This window comes from Rousettus aegyptiacus, unplaced genomic scaffold, assembly GCF_014176215.1.
Source record: "Rousettus aegyptiacus isolate mRouAeg1 unplaced genomic scaffold, mRouAeg1.p scaffold_m13_p_13, whole genome shotgun sequence".
Taxonomy (NCBI): Eukaryota; Metazoa; Chordata; class Mammalia; order Chiroptera; family Pteropodidae; genus Rousettus; species Rousettus aegyptiacus.
In genome coordinates, this window is record NW_023416288.1 from 37,564,331 (window position 1) to 37,585,786 (window position 21,456).

Here is a 21,456-nt window from a genome sequence, read left to right on the forward strand (position 1 = left end):
CCTCACCGCCCACGCCCCACCTGGCGCAGGGCTCTGAAGGTGCCCAGGAAGCACGCGGGGCAAACGCTGGGCTCCTTCCCCAGTTCTGCCCGTCTCTGTGGCAGTCTGGGAGGTCCCAGCCCCAGGCGGTGGGAAGTAGGAAAGAAATAGGGAGAGGAGGCTGACATCCTTGCATCCCGAAACCCGGTCTGGTTCAGGCCGCCATGGGCGTGAGCTCAGAGGGGTGGGGAAAGCAAGCGCAGAAGCAGAAGCTGACTTGCTCCAGTCCTCAGGCCTGACCCCTCCCTGCCAGGACAGACAGACAGACAGACAGGGGCCCCGAGAGACCTGCCCGGGGAGAAACAGAGTGCCGAGTCCTTTCTCCTGCCTTTACCTCGTACTGTTCTTATTCGCAACTAGATTTTGAGTTTCTTGGAACAGGAACCTCGTCTTATCATTCACAGTGTGTTTTCCGTATGTGGTACACAGTGGGGCTCAGTAAGCGGGGGCAGATACCGGACGGTCTCTGGGTCCACCCTGCACGGCCCTAGCAGGGCCTCCGCCTCCGTGAGCTTGTGTATTTCCATCCGCACACGAGTCCACACGTCGGAGGTCGGGTTCGCTGAGCATCTTAATTCCACCTTAAGTCCTTTTTCTTTTCTGCCTCCTTCACAGGAAACTAGGGGGCTGGAGGCGTCAGCCCCTGGGTAGCACCTGCATCACGGACCCTCCCACCCCACAGATGCTCATCCCCTGGCATTTTTACCGTTAACTGCCTCATACTCCAGAGGACACTTGATGGCCCCACTCTGATGATGGCCCCAGGGCTTGGATCCAAGCTGGGGTCACAGCTCTGTGGGAGGGGGCCAGCGGCTAGTGGGAGCTCAAGTCTCCCCAGCTTTATAAATCATGGGGGTGAGGGAGAGCCTCAGTGCCTCAGGGGTCTCAGTGCTAGAACTCTGCCTGCTAAAGAGGAGAGTCGTCTGCTAATGAGGCCACTTTGCAGGAAGGCCACTTCAGCCAAGGGCAGCCTGCACTGGAGCAGCCGCTGACAAGGACTGGCTTGGCTGCAAGGAACGGGCGCCTAATGAGGCTAACAAGTGGGGGACCCAGAGAGAGGGCCTAATGGCTCTGGTGGCATTTCAAGGCCAGCACTCGGCATCGGCCGAGACCAGGGGCTCCAGTAACGAGGGCCTTTTGCAGCTCCTTGCTCTCCAAGACCCTCCGATGATGTCAACGGAGGCGGCCACCCCGCCAGCTCTTGCGGGCACAGGAAGACCTTCCCAGACCCGCACGAGTTGCTGTGTGAGTCTCCACAGAGAGCTCTGAGTTCAGGAAACACAAAGTCAGGGCGCCACCCACCCCCGCCCGCCTCCTCCTGGACAGTGCGCTCAGGGCCCCTCGCCACCTGGACCAAGCCCTGCTTGGCACCCAGGTGCCCATGGCGAGCACAGGCTGGGCAGCAAAGCCCTCGGCGAGTCTGGTAACTCTCGATTCGTGTTTTTAGCCAGATGTAGAGAGGACTTCTTCACATGACCAGCGACAGACCATTTGTGATGATAGACGACTATGTAAATTTTGGCACACATCTCAGGAGTTCAGAGGATCGAGTGACATCTACTTACTGATGTGAAAAGGCTTTTTGGCATTTAGAGCCACAAAAAAACGGAGAAAGGAAAACGATGCCAAAGCCCGATTCATTCTAGCAATAAATATTCATTCACAGATTCATGAACAATTAAGTTGTTATCCATTTCATTAAGTTGTGTTTTCAACAAAACTTGCTTCTTAGGCTTAACAATTACTTATAAAAACCTTTAGTATCTATGTTGTTTTAATCGATTGTGAACTATGTTCCGTATTGAAAATACTTGTAATAATTATCCAGAAGACTTAAAAAACACCTTAGAATCCTTGGTCACAGGAAATTAAATATTTCGTTTTCTAGATATATTTTGTGTCAGAGAAGTATGATAAAGTGCGCGATTTCAACCACAAAATACACTGCCAATAGTATAAAATTCTATAGGGGAAAAGAAATGGAGATACATCTTCAAAGAGAAAAAGAACAAAGCAACATTTCGACCTGCTGCAACAGAGTGGCTCGTATTTTTTTTTAAATAGACGTGCTTCGGTATTAAATCACTGCTGTATTTGGAGTCTGTACGATGTTTTTCAAAGTGTTATGGCAGTTTTATTTTAAAAACATAAATATTTACCAAATGCCAGGAATCACATCTCTCACGAGTTTTAAAACTGACGTAAAAACATTAGATGTCAACTTAAAAATGTGCAAGATGGGACACATAATGTCAAAATCTTGGTGGGGGGCGGGGGAGGCACATGCCTAGAGCAAGAGCCCTTTGGGGTCCTGGCCTGATGGCTCCTTCGGGCGCCGCACGCCCATCCTCCTCTGGAGTGCGGCAGAGAGGGCGCCCCCATCCTGGCCCACCCGGCCCAAAGGGGCTCCACGGAGGCACGGTTCATGTCAGAGGGCAGAGACATCGTCTCTGAAGGGGAGGCCGAAGCCCAGGCTCTCCCAGCGGAGGCTGGGGGATTGATTAGCTCCAGTCACTGAAGATCTGCTGTTTCTCCCAGCTCGTCCGCCGAGCTGCTGCTCCTCCTGTTTGACCCTGGACTACGTGTCTGGTCTGCCTGAGAGAGTGTGGCTGCCTGGACCATGTCTTCCGCCCCGCCTGCCCCTCTCCAAGCCTCCGAATCTACTCACTAGGCTGGGAGGTCTCCCAGCAAGGAGCTCGGGCTGCAGAGGGTGCCGCCGAGCTGGGGGCAGCAGTCAGGGCGCCTGCTGCGGGCGTGAGGCATCGGGGTGCGGCTGAGGAGCCTGGGTGGGGCTCGGGCAGGGCCTTCCTGGCCTCGGGCTTCAGCGTCCCCATCTGTGAATGGGGCCACAGTGAAGATCTCACGTGACAGGCCGCCGTGGACGAAAGCCTGAGGACGTGCGCCCTGCTCTCCTCGGGGCTCCTGTGCCTTCTCCACACTGCTCCCTCTCGCTCTGGGACGCGGGCCCAGCGGGCCCCGGACCCCCGCAGCCCCGCACACTGCTGCAGGCCTCCCCCCTGCCAGGCTGGGGAGCTGGGCTCTGCCCTCTCTTCTGACCCCACCAGGGCCCACACGGCAAGCAGAGCCGGGTGGCGGAGGAGGGAGGGGGTCACACAGCCGCCGTCTGCTTGATGCTGTGGAAGCTGATGCGCGTGGGCGAGGTGGGGATGGACATGGCTCGGGCCACAGGGACTCGGAGGGAGTGATGGTCCTGCCAGCGACGCCACCTCTTCTTCAGGGCCGAGCGCACCTGGCGGGGGGAGGGGAGGCAGAGACCCAGCTGAGCCCTAAGGGGCTGATCTCGGGGTCCCGGACAGTGCTCTCCCCTGCTCCTTGTCCCTTGCAGGGCCATTAAGGGAGGCTAGGGTGACCCTCCTGACTGCCACCTTACACTCCAAAAGCGGGGTCCTTCCCCTGACGCTGTTGGCCCTTGGAGCTCCCTGCTGCCCTCTGAGGCTCTCCGGGGCCCCCTCTCCCCAGCCTCTCCCGAAGCGTCTGCTGCACCCTTCCTTCCTGACTTGCTCCGCCCCCTTGGTGATGGGACCAGGTGGCCACACCGCCCACTCTCCCGGCACCTGCTAATGTGTGCTCCACTCACACCCCAGGCTTGGCTCCTGAAAGACCCTCTCGCCTGACCTCTCCGCCTCCTGACGGACCAGCCTCACCTCAGCACGCGCTGCCAAGGTGGAAAACTAACAGCTTTGTCCGTGCCCAAGCCTGAGAGGCCCGGGTGCCCTTTTATCCCCATTTGTATTGCAACTGCAGGATTTTTCTGCAAAACGGATCGTGTCCCCGACACGCTAGGCCAGCACGAGGCTTTTGCTGCTGGGTTGCTTGAGTGGCTCCTTCCCTTCCTGCCCTCCGGCCCGGGGTCCCAGGCTCCACTGCTGGACTTCCCCACCTGGGGACTGCTGCTGTAAGTGGCAGGCACCCAGGCCCGCAGGGCCCCCCAGCATCGCCCTGCGCATAGGCGGGCAGTGGCCTGAGGACCTGGCGCGTCTGGAAGCTCTCGGCCCCGGGCACTGTGTCTGCTCTTTGCCCCAGAATCCACCGCGGGCCCGACAGCATCTCTCCCGAGTCGGCCTCTGGGACTCCGGGCTGTGTGAGCTAACCAGGCCTCCCCGTTGCCTGACGCCCCGGAGCCGGCCTGGAGGTGTGTGGTTTGCTCTGCGGAGCAGGGAACGACGTGCCGGTGGCTTCTCTGTTCCCTGGGTGCGTAAAGGCCTGGATGCACGCCTCACGCCTGACATGCACGCCTCGCGCCGGAAGCTCCCTCCTGTCCCCACATCCATTCTGGCTCCTCTCTTCTGTGAGACCCTGAAACCTAGGCTCCCCGGCTGCCTCGGTGGGGTTCAGGCGTATTGTTCCTGCCCTGCGTAGTTGACCTAAACTGGTTGGAGTCCCTCAGTAGGGGTTCCTGCCCCCCCAAGGCTGAGTGGTTTCTCTGGCCTCCCCCACTTCTCCAGGGCGGAGCTGAGCAGAGCAGGGACCCCAGGGTGCTCCCACAGGGCGGGGCGGAGTGGAGAGTGAGGACCCCAGAGCCCAGGCTGCCCCGGGCCAGTCTCATACCTCTCCATTTAAGAAGCAGTAGAAGACAGACACAAAGAAGCCCTGCAAAGGAAGGAGGGGCCCGTCAGTGGTCTGGGGGCGCTGCTCTGCCCGGAGGGGCGGCGTAGGGACAGGATGTCGGGGGGCGGACATGCTGACCCGGGACCCCGGACGCTCAGAGCTGGGTGGGCCCCACCGCTCTGCGTGACAGGCTGCCGTGAATCCTCAGAACAGGGCTGGGTGCCAGCTAGGGCGGCCCAGACCCGGTTCGGGGCGGGCCCACCCGGGCTCTGGGGTGTGGGTGACAGGGTGTGTGCTCGCACGTGAATCACGTGTGCACCGGTCCCGCGCGACTGTCTTCGTGAGGGCACAGGCCCCTGCGCACCCCGGGTCAGGAAGCTCTCCGCGGCCCCGATCGGCTCGTGCACCCCACCTGGAATGACTGCAGGAAGGAGTTGAAATAGATGAACACGATCTGCGACAGGTCGTCCTCCCCGGGGTTGACGAAGAAGAGCATGTAGGTGGTGCCCAGGAGGGGCAGGAGGACGAGGGTGGCCTTCACCGCCTTCCTGGGGGAGCGAGGGCGGGGCTGCAGCCGGGGCCTCGCGCCGGGGCGTCTCTCCCCGGGAGCCTGGGCGAGCTCCCTGGGGAGAGGGAAGAGGGCCCCGGCCGGAAGCGGGGAGGTGGCCCGGGTGGCCTCCCTTCTCCCTGTGCGTGTGTCTGTGTGTGTGGCGGTGTTGGGGGCGGTCACGGTGCCCATCACTTACCTGTACTGAATCGTCTCCGACGTGGTGGAGGCTCGTAATTTTGTCATCAGGATCCTGACGATGTTGAACAGAAATACAAAATTGATCTGGAGAGAGGGAGGCAGAGAGGGAGAAAGGAAGGCTCCTGAGGTGGGACGAGGTGGGGGGCAGCCCAATCCCCCGGAACCGGCTGAAAGCCTGCGTCCTGTCCCGTGCCCACGCCCGGCCCCTCCCCTCCGTCCCCTTGGCACCCGCCGCCGGGCCCTCTCTCACCATGACAGACAGGCACCCCCATTTGCTCCGTTCCCGGCCCCCTGAGGGCTCTAGGGCCTGCTCCTGCACCCGGACCCGAAGGAAGAAAGCGGCCTCAGAGGGGTCCACAAGGGCCCAGAGGCAGGAGTCCTCGGACGGTCCCCAGCCCCGCCCCGCTCAGGGACATGGCAGGAACTGGGCTCGGGGCTCTGCCCCAGCCCTGCTCCCTCTCTGCTGCTGCGTCCCCACTTCCCAGTTAGGGTCTCCCCGAGGCCCTGGCGGAGAGATCCAGCCAGAGGGAGTGATTAATAACCCGGCCTCTGAAGGAGCGATTCGTCTCTCATCGTCTGCCCCCCACGCCAGCAAAACTCCAGAGCCTTTGCAGCCACCCCCAAGGCAATGAAGATGGATGGGCCGCTGGGCTGACTCCGAGGCTCCTGGACGGGCCTCGTTTATCTTTGTTCTGAGTCTCCCTCGGCCTCGGAGCCCACCGCGCCCAGCCTCGCTGGGACCTGCCGCCCGGGCGCTGTGCGGGCTCCGGGCTGCGGGCCCCCAGCTGACCCACGTCAACGTGTCTGTGCGGCGGTGCTGCCCTCGGACGCTCGGGGGGCCGGCGGGTCCGTTCGCCGTGCCCGGGTGAGTGCCTTCGCCGCGGAGGATGTGTTCGCGTGTGAGTGCGTGCCTGGGGACATGGGCACGCGCCTGTCCCTCTGCATCTGTCTCCGAGTGTGAGCAGACAGGAAAGTGGGGACGTGTGGGCCTGACGCACCGGGAATCCCTTCTGAGAAAGCGCCCGCGGGTCCGAGGGAGTCACACATCAGCCTGGAGGGGCCTGCTGGCTCACGTGTGAGCACAAGTGTGAGTACATGTGCGCACGTGCACGCGCACACACACAGACACACACACACCCTTCCTGAGAACCCTCCTAAGTTCCGGATCCGAGGCGGGGAGTGGAGGACACAGGCAGACATCGCAGGACAGATGGCCCTGCGGGCCTGGGGCCCAGACTTGGCAGCTGTGGCCGCTGCTCTCACGCCTGCGGCTCACGCCCGGGACACCCCGCGTCGAGCGGGCTGCGAAGCCTCCGGCCAGGGCTGCCCGTGGTCTGCTGTGCCCTGCTTCCTCTTAAGGTCCAGCTCATTCCTGGCTCCTGGGTTTCTGGTATATTCCCTTCCACCGTGAGGTCACCTTAACACATAGGTCAGTCCTGATTTTCTTGTACCAGAGAGACAAAATAGCTGACCTTTTCTGATTCTTTCTGACTTCTCTGGAAATAGAAGCGGTTGGAATCAAGATATGTTCTCATTTCTGCCACGTTTCCCTGCATTAAATCTTACCCATTATCTATCAACCTACTAATCAACTCATTCAATTATCCACCCACTCTTATCCACCTACTCGCCTACCCAGCCACCTGTCCACACTTCCATCCACCCACCTGTCCGTCTGTCCGTCCATGCCTCCAAGTATTCATCAATCTACCCGCTCACCCATTTATTTAATGGGTAACATACATGTGTCCACCCACCCATTCATCTAGTCAATGAGCAGTTGATGAGTGCCTCCGGGCTACGGGGCCGTTCCAGTACTGAGGCCGGTCCCCTCTCCTCACACAAGGCAGGCCATTAGTGACGCCGTCCCACCTCACCCCCTCCCCCCACAGGCACCTCCTTCCCTCTTCCAGGGAGGCTCTGACCACCAGCCCACTCTCCACCCTTGAACTCCGCCTTTCCCCCAGCTAAACCCCAGCTCTTCAGGTCAGCCCTGGCTACTGCACCCTAATCTCGTCCGGCCTTGCTTCTGGCTTTACTCATTCATTCCTTCATTCATTCACTCACTCACTCACTGCCATGTGCTGGGCTCTGAGCTGGACGCCAGCAATGAGATGTGGACTTGGCTTGTGGCTTGGAGCGGGGAGAACCTTGCATCTTTCCCAAGGGGCCAGAAAGCTCTGGAGAAACAGCACGTGATCCGGGAACCGCAGGAAGGCAGGGAAAGGAATTCCAGGCACAGAGAAGGCTAGGGGAGGAAGCCCTGGGGTGGGGGAGATGGGCCGGATGGCGGTCAGTGTGCTTGAAAGGAGGCAGAAGGAGTCAGGACGGAGGTAGAACCAGCCGGGAGCCCAAAGAGTGAGGCTCCCTCCTGCCGCCCCAGCCCCACGGGGCCCTCCCAGCCTGGGGAGTCCTTAGGGCTGAGTCTTGGCTGAGCTAGCTCTTAGTGGTGATGCTGGGCAGGCTGTCACCCCTCAGTTTCTTCATCTGTGAAATGGGAAGCATGCTCCCTACTTCTGGGCACTGGGGACGTGAGGATGGAAAGCAACGAGGACAGAGCTTCCGGAAGGGCTCAGCGTGGAACCCGGAGGACCTGTCCGTGCAAGAAGCTGGGTGTGAGCTGGGCCCGAAGGTGAGGGGGGCCCCAGGGAGGGCGCACAGAGAGGAGGCTGGGGGCCGGGTCTGGGCACGGAGCCCTCCACACCCTTCTCCACTCACTTCCTCACCGCTGCCCCACACCCTTGCAATGGGCGCTTGCTCCCCGCTACTGCTGGTTCCCCATCCGGGCCGGCTTTCCCTGGCCAGGCCTCAAGCTCGTTCAAAGCCCTGTCCTCCAGAACGTCCTCCTCAACAGCTGGCCGGGAGGGGCCGGGTCTCGTGGGGTTTCCATTCCCACTGGGGGTGAATGATTCATTGCAGCTGAGCCTCCAAGGACGATCCCTCCCCCCACCGACTGCTGACAGGGACTGGCTTCTGCCTCTGAAAAAAACAGAGCCCCGACGGTGGAATCTCAGGCAGTGGGTAAAAAGTCTCAGTCACCTCTCGTTCACATATATCAAGGACAGTTCAAAGATAGGGGTCAAATGAATCCCGGAAGAATTCACGAAAAGAAGAGTAAGGAACTAAAAGAGATAAACAGTAATTGTCTGCAAGGGAAATCAAAGGAACCTCCGTTAGGCACCTGATGTGTACGAGAGGAGGCTGGCTCTCTCTGGGTTTCCATAGGAGTGGGTAGCCCTTTAAGGAAGCTGGTACATAATTACCGAGCCTGAAATAAGTCTTACGTAAATGGCAGTTTCTTATGGGGCTTTTTTGAATGCTATTTTTTTTTTTTTTATGTATGATATATAATGGGCTCATTTCTGCAGAATGCAGCCTCTACTTAAACTCTACCTTAATTAAAGCTCGTTGCGGATTAAAGATGGTTGGCAATTATACCTCAGATGTGAATACATTTGGCAAAGGGCGGGGAGCTGGACCAGGAACAATTGCTCATTACGCTTCCTTCTGGTCCCACTGCTCCGGGCTGGGGGTGGTGGGCTAGGGCTGGGGAGCTGGGCCCGGGAGGGGGCCTCCGGGGGGAGGAAGGCGATGTAGGTCTGGGCTGAACAGAAGCCTGCACACCCTTCTCTTGCCACCAGCTGCCCCCTCGCTTGGCTGTCTTGGCATCGTACCTGGCAAGGGGGGCATCAGGTGTGGGAACGCACTAGAAAACGGAAGGCGTGAGAGAGCCGGGAAGGGAAGAGCAAGGAAGCAGGAGGCGTGTGTGCAGAGGGCGCGCAGGGGGCCTCTCCAGGCCACGTCCCTCCCCAGAATCTCCGATGGGTGGGTCCTCGCTGTCGCCCCGGGGCCCAGCCCACTGCGGCCCCGCCTACCAGCAGCACTAGGATGATGGGGCCCTGGTAGACGTAGTCCACGAGGTCTCCAGGCTCCTTCCCGAACCAGCACCTGCAAAGATGGGTGGCTGTGAGTGGCCTGCTGGGCCGGAGCTGGGGGACCACTGCAGACTCGGGTCCAGGGTCCTCCAGCTTGACCCATCCTGAGACCCGATCTCCAGGGCTGCAGAAGCCTGGGTGGATGGACGGTCCCAGCCCCACTGACCACCCTGCCCACCCCTGCGCTGCCTTTGGCCCCGCGTGGAGGGTCTGGTCGCCCAGCCAGTCGGAGGCAGCGTGGGTCTCCTCCTCCTCCTCACTCCCCCACCCCACTCAGACTGCTGGGCCCAGGGCTGCGTGTGCAGGAGGCTCGTGAATGAAGGGAGAGCCGGGCAGCCCTGGCCTGGCCCTGCGTCCAGCCGCCCTGTGCCCCCCGTTTCTGCGTTGCTCGGCACCCACTGCTCCATGTGCCAGGCACTCAGCCGCACGAAGCGGCTTCTCCTGCGCCGAGCCCGCCTCTCTCCTAGCGGAGGAGCATGGTGGGTGGAGAAGCTCCGGGGGCGGGGTTCGGGGGAAGCATGGGGCCAGAACCCAGTCTGGCTCTGCCAGCAACTCCCACTGGACCCCGGGGAGGGACCATGGACTTCAGGAAACCCTGACCGTGTCCACAGGTCATCCCGTGCACACCGTCAGAGACAGGAATGTCCCCTGCTGCCTCCCAGCACCAGGGGTCCGGTCTCTGCTAGGACACCTCCTTTGACAGGAAGCTCACTGTCATCCTGAATAATGATAAAAGACGCTGCTCTTATTCTTGGGCGGCTTTTATCATTACGAGCACTTCCTAGTGTTCCTCGATTGTGCCCCATTCCTGCCCTCACCCCCAAACCCCATCTGCTCTCTCCAGCCTCGCCCACAGCCCTGGCGCAGGGGTCCGTGACGGGCTCACTGACACAGCCTTGGACGTGCTCCAGGTGAAAAGCCAGGAGCTCCACGTGCTCCAGCTCTGCGGGGGAGGCCTTCCCAAAGGCCGAAGGGGTCACGCATTTGGGGTTCAAAGGAACCGGAAATCCTAACTCAACAAAGGTGACTTGACGCCCGCCACGTGAGTACTTCTGAGCGTGGGAAGAATTTTTAAAGTTTAAGGACTACGGAAAGCCAGTCCGTCCTGGCTGACGTTCCTGGCCCGGGGCCGTGGATGGCACGTCCTACTCACTGTTCATTCTCATAGTAGAGTTTGCCGATGGCCCAGGCGATGATGATCGGGCAGGGGATGCCTGGAAGAAGGACAGGCACGGGCTGCAGTGGACGGACAGATGGACAGGGGCCCCCCTCATAGAACACAGGGCGAGGGAACCACAAGAGGCCTGGGATCGCGCTTCCAACCACCCCACTGCGGACCGCCCATGACCCCAAAGGCCCTGTCCCTGGACCCCGCCCTCCCCCTCCCCCACTCCCGGCCACGTGCGCCGAGCAGGTCAGAGAGAGGAGGCAACAGAGGGATCTTTCAGAGCCAGGGACAAAGGTCCTCGGGCCTGCCATTCCACGAGGAAGGCTGTTTGCGGAAGGTCCTTTTGGAGGGACGATTTGCTTCTTCCTCGCCAGCGTGGAGGGAAGCGACTGCACCCTCTGACTGCCCTGGGGATGGCGGGTGGGGCTGTGGTCCCGTCCTTCCCCCAGGAGGGGACCTTGTCGGCAGTGCCCCCTCCCCGGCTCGGCTCAGGCGGCCCCCCCGGGACTCTCACACCATCCGATGAAGAGGAAGAGCCACTTCCGCAGGCGCTCGGTGGAGTAGGTCATGACGATGGCCGTGTGCAGGTAGCAACCCTCCGCGAACATCCAGAAGAAGTTGGTCACCACGAAGTAGTTGAAGACGGCGGTGATGCAGCGGCACCAGACCTGCGCGGGCGGGCGGCGGTCAGCGGCTGCCCGGGAGGGGCCAGGGCGCCGCGGGACGGCCGCCGACCTCCGCGGCTCAGAGACGCGGCACCGGACGCCCGCAAATCTCATTCCGGGAAGGCGCGTCCTCTGTCACCGCTCTGCGTTTCAGACTGAGTTAAGGCACCGGTCTCCGCCGGTACCAGCGAGTCTGCGACTTCCCCCCACCGCGTTCTCATTGTCCTTGCTTAATCAAGAAAGAAGGAGTCTGGCTGCAGGCGCTCTGCAGGCAGGGGCTCCAATGGGTAACGCTGCGGTGTGTTTCACGGCCGCCCGCTTTTCTGAGGTTCGCCTCTAATCCATAACAGTCAGACGGGTTTCCATTTACGGAGGGAACATGAAATTCCATGTAGGAAAAAAGCAGAGCGATTCAATTAAAAGAAAACCGTTGCACACGCAACGGAGCGGGGTTTGCGAAGGCAGGCGGCGGGCAGCGAGGTGGCCTCCAGCGTCCGGGGTTAGCAGAGTGAATGTCGCCGCTGTCGGCCTCCCCGGGAGAGAGGGATTTGTCCCTGTCCCTCTGAGCAGGACACCCCCTCCCCAGGGCCAGGTCCTGGGTCCCCAGACCTCTTCTCTACAGACCCTGCCTGGCCTCTTTTCTCATAGGTGTGTCCTCAGGACACACTCAGCGCTGAGGTGCGGACATGGGGGGACGTGGTAGTCAGAGAAGCCCAGCGACGGGGGCTCTCTGCCCTCGTGGCCGGCTTGTCCCCCGGCTCGCAGATAAGCCTCCTGAGCTGCCCGCGGCCTCCACGGCTGTCTCCATGGCGCCGGCCCCGACTTTGGCCCCATGTGGCTGTGTGTGTATTCTGTCCCGAGAAAGTCACGCTGAAATGGGAAGCTGAAGATCCCTCCCTCCAGCCCTGCCTGCCCTTCAAGTTAAGTAAGTGACATCTTATCAGTACCAACCATTACGGGGCTGCAGGGCACCCCACACTGGATTGAACTTGGTTGCCGCTGAGGCGGCACTCAGTGTGGGGCCAAGTTCAGGGTCAACCCAGGCTGGGCGGGCGCCTGCTCAGGTCCAGCCACCCCAGAGAAACGTACTGAGAAGTCTCTGATCCTGCGACGACCACCTCTAGCCTCTGGTGTGTTAGAGACGCGGACCTAGCACAAAGCAGGGGGCTCGCGCCCAGGGCGGGCAGCGAAAGTGTGGGACGGGCCGCTGGGGACCCTGCCGGCTCAGACGTGGGGGCGTCGCTGCGGCGTGCCCCGACTTCTCCGAGCCTCAGCTCCCACGTCTGCATCACGGGCGAATAATCTCTACGGGTCTCTCATTGGGATTTAGCGAGACGAAGCTCGGCACAGGTTAATTCCAGCCTCCTCCTGTCTAAGGAGACCTTAGAAGGCCCCGGAGTCACAGGATGGGCAGTGGGGCAGAACTCGAAGCCTGGTGTCGGGTTCGTGCCGTTCCCAAGACCCCGACCTGGCAGCTCCCCTCCTCCCTCCTGCTCTGGGGGGACGACGATTGGAGTGGGTGAGAGGGGCGGGTGCCCCCGGAGCCCGGAGCCCCCCAGGCCCACCAAGACGCTGCCCAGTAACCTCATTGCTTTCATGCACTTCGTGGTCGATGAGCTGCAGCAGGAACCACATGACGTTTCTCAGGATGAAGGTGGTGATGAGGTTCCAGTGAATCACATTCCGCAGACAGCGAATGCTCCTGCGGGCGGCCCGGGCCAGGGGTCAGCTGGGGCTGGAAGGGGTGGTGGGGAGAGGGGAGGGACAGGGAGCGGTCAGGGGTGGGGGAGACTCACCGAAGGACCAGGAAAAGCAGGAAGGCCACCACGAGGGCGGCCACCGAAACGCAGTGGCCCAGGTAGTTGACGATGAGGGCGACGTGGTAGTGCAGGTCGTACTTCCTCTGCCGGACACACAGACGGACACACAGACGGACACACACAGGGCGGGCTGAGCACTCTAGCCACGGCCGCCCTGTGCGTCCTGACCTGGGGGGCAGAAGTGGCTCCACGCGTCATCCGCATGCAGCTGGCTCCTGCTGGCCCCGGTGGCTCTGGGCGTAGATGGCCGCGGCCAGGCCTCCCCGCATGCAGCTTTGGAGCGGATCTGGACGTAACGTATTCTGAGATACGCCCGAGGTGTGGGTAGATCTTATTTTCTTTTTAATTCTGGACTGGGAGTTGCCACGACTGTGTTCAGTCTCGGCTCAGGCCCCAGCTGACGGAGCGGCGGCAGGTGAGTTCACTCAGATCTCTGGGCCTCGGATTTAATAACCCCCCGCTTCAGAAGCAGTGACCCACGGAGGCCTGGGGGGCGCCTTGGGGCCGGTCTGCCCCAGGCGCAGCGATGATGGGCCTGCACTGCCTGTGGGGAACCTAAGACCCGTAATGGAACCGAATAAAAGCCAGGCTGCTTTCATTATCAGCACGTGCTGGCGGTTTCAAGCAGAGGCCATCACAGAGGACGCCTTCCTGCCAAGGCAGCCCGGACCCCCGCCCCACTTTGGCCTGCCTCTGCTCGGAGGGGCCGGAGGGCGCCTCTTTCCGTCCTTCCTGACCTGCCCTGCCTGCTGCTCTGTGGCCCTCGCTGGAGATCCTGTGAGGCTCGCGTTTCGTAGAATCACTTTCTCAGGGCACACGAACGTTTTCCTTCGGAAGCTGGACTTAGTTTGGGGGAAAATTTCCAGCCCCTCTGAGAACTGTGTTGTGTGAGCGAGGAGGGGGCATGGAGGTGGGACGTATCACTCTGGGTCAGGAACGAGGCCTAGCTCTACAGGGGAGGTGGCCGGCACGGAGGGCAGCATGGAATCCAGTTCCAGAGCGAGGGTGGCCGGCGAGGTCTGAGCAGGACCCAGCTTCTCTGCTCCACCACAGTGGCACTGAGCACAGAGCAGGTCATGGGGCAGGGGAAAAGGGTGCAAAGTAGAGTGCCCGGGAGGCACAGGACCGGTGTTGCCTCCCTGTGGCTCCGCGCTTGGCCTGAGCCCTGATACCTGACAGGGACCAGGGTCAGGGCCAGTGGGGGCTGGCTGCTCACCTTGTCGTCCAAAATGGGCACGCACTGCGAGTAGTTGATCCGGGAGGCCCACGTGCCGTTCTCCAAGCACTCGCGGTAGGCGCTTCCTACAAAAGATGGCAACCGCCGGAGGCAGGCCGCTGCCCGACTCGAGAACACCCCGGCTCCCTGGCCCCCCCGGGGGGAGCCCCCTACTTCTCGGCTTCCCTAGGTCAGGAAGCACAACGCGTATCTGAAAGTTCGCGTGAAAGTCGCTTTTATGAAAACGGCACAAAAGCGTTATCACACGCGGTAGCCGAAAGGCAAGAAAAAACCCGTTTCCAAACCAATCTTCGACTCGTAGTTCGTATGCTCACTTTAATTTCGTTCCAAACTGGACCCTGGGTTGTGGGTGAAGATTCACGGCTGATTTCAGCATGCCCCGATAATCTCCGTCCTCATCTCAATCATTTTATGCTATGAGAGCCACACTTCCTACCTGGTATCAGTGAATCCCTAGGCTACCGAGTACGTGGAAATGAGGGCCACTGTGGGTAAACGGACTGTGCTGCTGACCTTGACCCACGGCTGCCTGGGCGACGTCGCCATGCGAGGCCTCTAACCGTGTGAGAACCAGCCTCTGTACTAAGGTTGGAATGCGACGTGTGAAAAGACATTTCAGAGCCTCAGTGTCTGCCGCACAATAGTGCAGGTTTTATCAAAGAGGAACGTACAAAGATCAAAGAATGCCCATCCTTCCCTTTCTGTAAGTCTTAGCTTGACTGTCCATGTCTCGCTGCTAAGCCGCCCCCTCCAGGAAGCCCACCCTCAACCTCCGACCGGGAGAAAACCCTCCCGCCTGAGAACTCCCAAAGCCGTTTGGCGGCCTCTGCTCTGCATTGCACGATTAGTATGAATCTCACCTCCCCCACTTGATTACAAACTCTAAGTGATCCGTTGTTTGGGGGTGATTTCTGAGCAGAATTCTGCTCTCTGGCTAACAGACAGTTTTTGTCGATTTTTCTTTTGGCTTATGTTAGATATACAATATAATACTAATTAAAATAAATAGCACAGAGCAGAGTCATAGAGCTAGAGGGGGAAACCTTAGATTGTTTTTGGAAGCAGCGAGTTCTGAAATAATTAAGTTACTTAAAAAACCCACTTCCGCCGAGCTGACAGTGAGTTAAAAGCGATGGAATTATTAAGGAGCACGTGCTGAAGAAACATTGGGGAGATTCTATTAGCGTAATTGGTTTTTAATTCGGTGCTCTGAGCTCACAGATTTTTCAAACTCAGGATTGTTACTGGACTTTTCCTGTCTCTAGGGCCTGTCAGTACGAGGCTGCTTCTGGCTGGGCTCTGGCCACAATGCGAGGGGTCAACCAGGCCAATACTGGTCTGACGCCGATTCCAGCCCCAGCATGAGGACACTGGCTCCTCGCCCCTGACCACGAATTCCCCAGTTGGGTTTTACTCCTTCCTCGGGGTTGTGTGTTAAGAGAATCCGATGGACAGGGTCAGTGACATTGCCGCACTAAAAAACAGATGTGGGATGACGCGGAAAGGCCCCACGTGATGGTATTTTGGGAGGGTGGCTCCTTTTGAAAAAAGAACAATCTTTTCCTGATGGGGGGTTTAGAGTCCCTCTCAACAGGCTCATGTGAGGTGAGACGGACCCCGATCCTGGCTGTGGTTCGAAGGGTAGAAATATTTCTCTTCTGGGGTATGTTCATAGATGTGGTCCAGTTTTCCTGATGTTCAGTGCTAAACCTCTTCCTACAGGAAGTACTCCTTGATTGTTCCCTCTTATAGACATCACTCTCTCTCTCTCTCTCTCTCTCTCCCTCCCCTCCTTTCTTCCCTTTCTCTTATTTCCATGCCACCCCAATTCTGACAGGCTGAGCCCCACACTTCCAGCCCTTGCTCATGACCTGACCTGAGTGGTTCAGGTGTGTGAGTCTGGTCTCTCTGACCAGTCTGGGGCTCCCTAAGGACAGGGCTCCCTGAGTACTCATTTCCCAAGTGTAATATCCTGTGGTGGTACTGGCCACGGGGCAGGCTTGTGGATGGGAACAGGTCAAGAGAGAGATGCTGCGAATCGAGACCTTTCCAGGTCCTTACTTCGGTGCCCCTGTGGTACCCAGTTCCGTGGATTCTGTCTCCTTCTTCTTCTTCCAGAATCCGAGCCCCCTGCTGCCCATCTCTCCACCCTCCCTTCGGTCATCTCGCTTGCTTGCCTGGATTGGCGAACAGCCTCTGTCTTGCTCTCCTGTCTTTTCTCTTGTCCCCTTGACTCTACCCATCCTTTACCCTGCCAGGTGGTCATGTTGACTTCTGCTTAAAAGCCATCAGTAGATTTGTATTGCTCCGGGGAATAAAGTCCAATTTTCTTGGTGTGATATTCAAGGCCCTGGACACTTGGGCATCAGCCTAACTTTCCCGACCCATCTCCGCCAGTCTACACGGCATTTGCACTAGTGGCCAGGGCACACACCCGGCTCTCTGCCGAGCCACCCCTGGAAGCACCCTTCTCGCTTCCACCCACTGCTCACTGGTGAACTCCTGCCTATTTTTTTAACCTCAGCTCAAATGCCACCTCCTCCCGGGGCTTCCTCAATACCCAAGACATTAAGTAATCTATTCTTTTTTTTTTTCTAAACACCTCCTCTATGTATCTCTATCCTTGGAAAATAGGCCTTTACATTCTATTGTCCTTGAACCACAGCATACATCCATTTTATATCACAATCCAGTACACACACTCTCTCTCTCTCTCTCACACACACACACACACACACACACACACATACACTGCTCACATGACTGAATCCATTTTCACAAAGCAAAATTTATCTTGACCACAGTTATAATATTTTTCTTTCTATTCTATTCTAATGAATTCTATTTATTTTATATACAAATGCTGGTCATGACCACTAAATTGACTTCAGAATCCACTATTGTGCTACTATCTGTAGTTTGAAAAACAAAAATCTCTTTTAGAGCATTTGCCATAATTCACTATGGACTTCATCTCCTATTCTTTACTATCAAGTTGAGCTCCCTGGGGACAGATATGCCGGCAGAGACCATGTTGGAGCCATCAGATCCGCTCCCCCCACGACCCCCCCCCCCCCCCCCCGCCGCAGGAGTGAGCCATCAAGTACATGTGGGCTGCACTGAACTGACTCAAGTCTGCCGAAACCTTGGAAAGCAAGGTCTGCGATGTGGGATGTGGTGGGAGGCGGAGGCATCCCTCTGAGGGCGCGGCCATGCCCGGGAATGAGGTTCTGGCTACAGACACTGGGGACTGGACGGCAGATGTTACCGGCTCTTCAGGGGAGCTGGCTAATGAGGACACGGAGCCCTCAGGCACAGCCTTGGACAGGAGACAGTAAGACAGGAAGAGTCTCCCCTGCGAATCACGGGAAGATGGGTATACGAAGACTGAGAGGACAGGTGGCCAGGCCAGCATCAAGGGTATGGATGCAGTGAGGTGGGTTCCTGTTACCACAGCAACACAGGTAGCCCTGCCAGAGATCAATGCTGATGGTGTGCGGTGTGGCCTGCAAGGGACATTATGGTCTTGATGATGTAGCCAGGGTCTTCTCTTCCAGGGGTCTGTGGCCTGCAAAGCCTGGGCTTTAACCCCAGCAATGCGCCATGACTCTGCCCCCAGCGTGGCCCTGGCCTGTTGAGAGCCCCCATCACAATGGTCTCCCCACCCCTTTCAGATCCTGACACTTTGATAAGAGTTCCTGGTCCAGGCAGTTACCTGAGGGCCCAGAAGCCTGGCTGGGACAAGACTGGAGATTCTTTTCTAGCTGTAACTTTGTCTCTGGCTGGCTAAGTGACCTTGGCTAAGTCTCTTCCTTCACAGCCTGTTTCACCTCTCAGAAAAATTAAGACAAATTGGTTCTTAAAGATGGTACTGCTATGTCAGGCGGGTCAAGAACCTGTCGTGTGCGCCTTCTCAGTTTGCTAAATGCCATTGGCAACCTCAAGCCATCGTGACAACCCCAAACATCCTTACATTGCATTCAAGTGTTCCTTAGGTTGGCATTTCTGCTTATGACAGTCTCACTGGGAAGGCGTGGGAGACAGGCCATTGGAGACGGGGACCGCAAGGGACCATTTTGGCGGTAGTTATGTGGGACAGAGTGGAAGAGACAGGTTGGGCACAGGTAGTGCAGGGGACTCTGGTGGAGGGGTGGCAATGTGGTCATTGACTATCTAGACAGTGACCAGAAGTGAGAGTGGAAAGGTGCCGGCAAGTGCTGGCAGGGAGGTGGCAAGGGCCAGAAGCAAGCATTTACTGAAGGAACGAGGTCACTGGCCGGGGCAGGAACTTTCAGCACCATGGACAGCAGAACGCGGCCCCTCCCCACTCCCCACTCTCCCCTCCCCCCCACCTACGGAGCCGGCCCACCTTGGAGAGCTCCTAGGCCCCAGTCTGTCCCACCTTGGAGAGCTCCTAGGCTCCAGTCCTCTCGCCCTGCCCTGCGTTCAGCCCACTGCCCTGGGCCCAGAGCCCAAGAAGGTCGCACTAATTCAGGACCCCCTTCGAGGCCCAGCATCAGCCCTAGATCCTCCGGGGACTTTCGCTGCTCCAGCCCCCGAGGGTTCTACCGCTGACCTCCCGTTTGTCACGCCAGGTCAGGATTGTTCTCTCACTGACCCCTGTACGAGGGTCACGCTTTCCCAGCTGGCCCGAGCGGGCAAAGCCTCTCTGGCCCTTTCCGAAGGGCCACACAGAGCTGAGTACACAGGGGCTCGGGAGGGAGCCACCGAGGTGACGTTGTCATCCAGGGGACTGGGGAACTCTGAGCAAGGAGACGAGCCTCCCTCCGCGTGAGCCGAGAGGACGGCGGCCACCCCGAGCGCCCGGGGCCCACCAAACCGCGCCGCAAATGCGGAACGGCGCACCTGTGGGGGACGTCTAGCGTCTCACGCACGCGCCACAGGCAGGCTGGGTCCCACCGCCAGGACCGCTGGCGCCGCAGGTCCGGCCCCGGCTGGGAGAGGGTGCCAGTCGAAAGCAGCTCTGCGGGCAGCTTCCAGGCGAGAAAGCCTCGACCGCGCCCAGAAGAGAGCACTGGAAACCGAGTCGGCGGGCATCGCCTTGGGAACCTGGGAGCTCCGGGAGGCAACTTCTCCCTCGTTTGGTCTGAAGCGGCCCAGAGAAGGAGAATGGCATGGTTGTGGTCACCAGAAATGAAGGGGCAGAACTAGATCCCTCTGCCCTGGGACGCGCTTTCTCATGCGAGGCCCCGGGGCCGGTGTTTCTGAGAGAGGCTCTCCCTGCCACGCCGCGTTCCAGAAGGTTCTGTCAGCTGTGTCTGGATCCCCAGAGCAGAAAACACCCGAGGGACCAGATATCACAGCCTCAGTCCCTTTACTGTCTTCCTCTGCAGTTGGACTGCTCGAGACCCAGCCTTCTCCTTCCTGTCTGGCTTGCGGGCCTTGCTGGCAAATCTCTGAGCTTCACCTTGGGTCACCATTTTTACCTCTTTAGGAAAAATCCTCACTACCTGACCTGGGCAATAATGCTGTAGGGCACGACGAATTGCTTTTCACCCCCAGTTAAGAGGCCATTTGGGGAAGTGTGGCATAGTCGCATGGCCGATAACATGGTTCCCTTGAGCTTCCCCAACAATGGGTGTCCCCCCGAGTTAACACTCCAGCATTGCTTAGATGCTGCTGCAGCCAACTAAGGCCAGCCGGCTCTGGGGCCCCGCTGGGACACGCTTCCTGTCTTGATCAGATCTCAACACCCTGGTGCAGGTGGAGGTGGGCACAGTTGGTGATGCTCACCCAAGCCCAGAACCGACCTGGCCTAGAAGGAGGGCTGGCTTGAGAGAGTGGGAACCTGCCATTGCCAACCCAGTCATCAGGTCGGGAAGAGCCTCCCCAGGGCTCGTGAGATTGGGCTGAGGGATCGGGAGCCTCTATCCCATTCCTCAGTGTTCCGTGGACCCTGCTCTTGGAGCCCCAAGTGTCCATTCCGAAAACCCACAGCACCCTATTTCCAAAGGTCTTCCCACTCACGATGCCCTTCCATCCTCGAGTTGGCGTGGCTGGCGTGAATGTCCATATTTACAGCAGACGGTGGGGAAACTGAGTCAGGGAGGCACAGAGAGGTTTAACAGAGGTCACACTGGGCCCATGAAAAGGGAAGGGGTGTGACTGGGATCCAGCTCATTGTGTGAGATCACTGCCCTCCCTAGAAGAGATACAAGCGGGAGGAGGTGCCTACCCCAGCTCCAGCCTCGACTGCACAGGGCCCCCTCCTTCAGTAATCCATGGCAACGCTCGATGGGCTTGTCGCCATGACACCAGCCTGTGGAGGGAGGTGGGGAGGAGAAGGCTAACAGAGACCCCTGAGGCACAGGCTGCTGCGGAACTGAGGAATGTCAGGAGAAGAAGGACACAAGAACTCATCAAGCTCACCCCCTAACCTAGGAAAGAGAAACTGATTGCCAAAGAGGAGACAAGCCCGCCCATGGGAGAGACAAGCAGTCAGTGGCCTGGCCAGAATTAGAACTAGCTCTCGGACTCAGTAATGCAGGGTAAAGACACCTGGCTGGCAGAATCTTATGTCCTCTCTGGCATGGGGGTCTCTGAGGAGGTGGGGAATGGGGCTGCCTCTCCCAGAGGCCTTGGGGTATCGGACCCTCCAGAGTATTCCAGTTCTGCACCATGGGGCGGTGGACAAGCAGCCAGGGCTCTGAAGCCGGCAGAACTGAGGCCCATGACCTGGTCTGGCATCCAGGGCCTCCGCGATCCGGGCCCCGTTCTCTCTCCCCACCTCTCTTCCCCACCTCTGCTCCCGCTCTCTCTTCCTCAACAACACGTCTTCCTTCACGAAGTCTCCCCAACTTTCCCTCCCTTTCTTTGGGAATCAACCTCTTCCAGGTGCCCCTACAGCCTGGGCTGTGCTATCTCGCTTAAAAGCAAATGTCAAAAAGTTCTCTTTAAGAGAAGTCTCTCTCTCTCTCTCCCACCATAACTCTCTCTCTCTCTCTCTCTCTCTCTCTCTCTCTCTCTCTCTCTCTCTCTCTCCCCCCCTGGAAGGCAGGCTCAGGTCTTCTGCATCTTTGAAGAGATTCACCCGCCTACCCAGTAAGCGGTGAGCCTGAGTGGGAAAAGGGCCGCCGAGCCTCCAACCTTGCACTGCTCAGCCCCCCGGGCTGCGCGCCCGCAGAGGTCGAATATGCTACAGCACTGGCCAAGAGCTCCTGGAGCCAGCAGAGGCCATCCCGGCTCTGTTTTCCTGTGGGGCCCTGGGCAACTGTCCTTCCCTTCCTGGGCATTTCCCGCCCTTAGGCAGCAGGG

General features: G+C 58.9%; 1 protein-coding gene across 2 annotated transcripts in view; it reads right to left on the reverse strand.

The window, feature by feature from the left end:
* Positions 1-3,065: 3,065 nt before the first annotated feature.
* The window catches only part of CRHR2 (corticotropin releasing hormone receptor 2), a 37,925-nt gene continuing 19,534 nt past the window's right edge, over positions 3,066-21,456 (reverse strand). For both annotated transcript variants that reach the window (XM_016123852.2, XM_036230443.1), the window contains 10 exons: positions 14,161-14,246; positions 12,921-13,027; positions 12,709-12,826; positions 10,974-11,127; positions 10,445-10,505; positions 9,232-9,304; positions 5,355-5,440; positions 5,021-5,156; positions 4,609-4,650; positions 3,066-3,289 (listed from right to left, as the gene is read on the reverse strand). In XM_016123852.2, the coding sequence (XP_015979338.2) occupies positions 3,149-3,289; positions 4,609-4,650; positions 5,021-5,156; positions 5,355-5,440; positions 9,232-9,304; positions 10,445-10,505; positions 10,974-11,127; positions 12,709-12,826; positions 12,921-13,027; positions 14,161-14,246 (1,004 nt within the window). In that variant the 3' untranslated portion in view covers positions 3,066-3,148. The remainder of the gene's footprint in view (positions 3,290-4,608; positions 4,651-5,020; positions 5,157-5,354; positions 5,441-9,231; positions 9,305-10,444; positions 10,506-10,973; positions 11,128-12,708; positions 12,827-12,920; positions 13,028-14,160; positions 14,247-21,456) is intronic.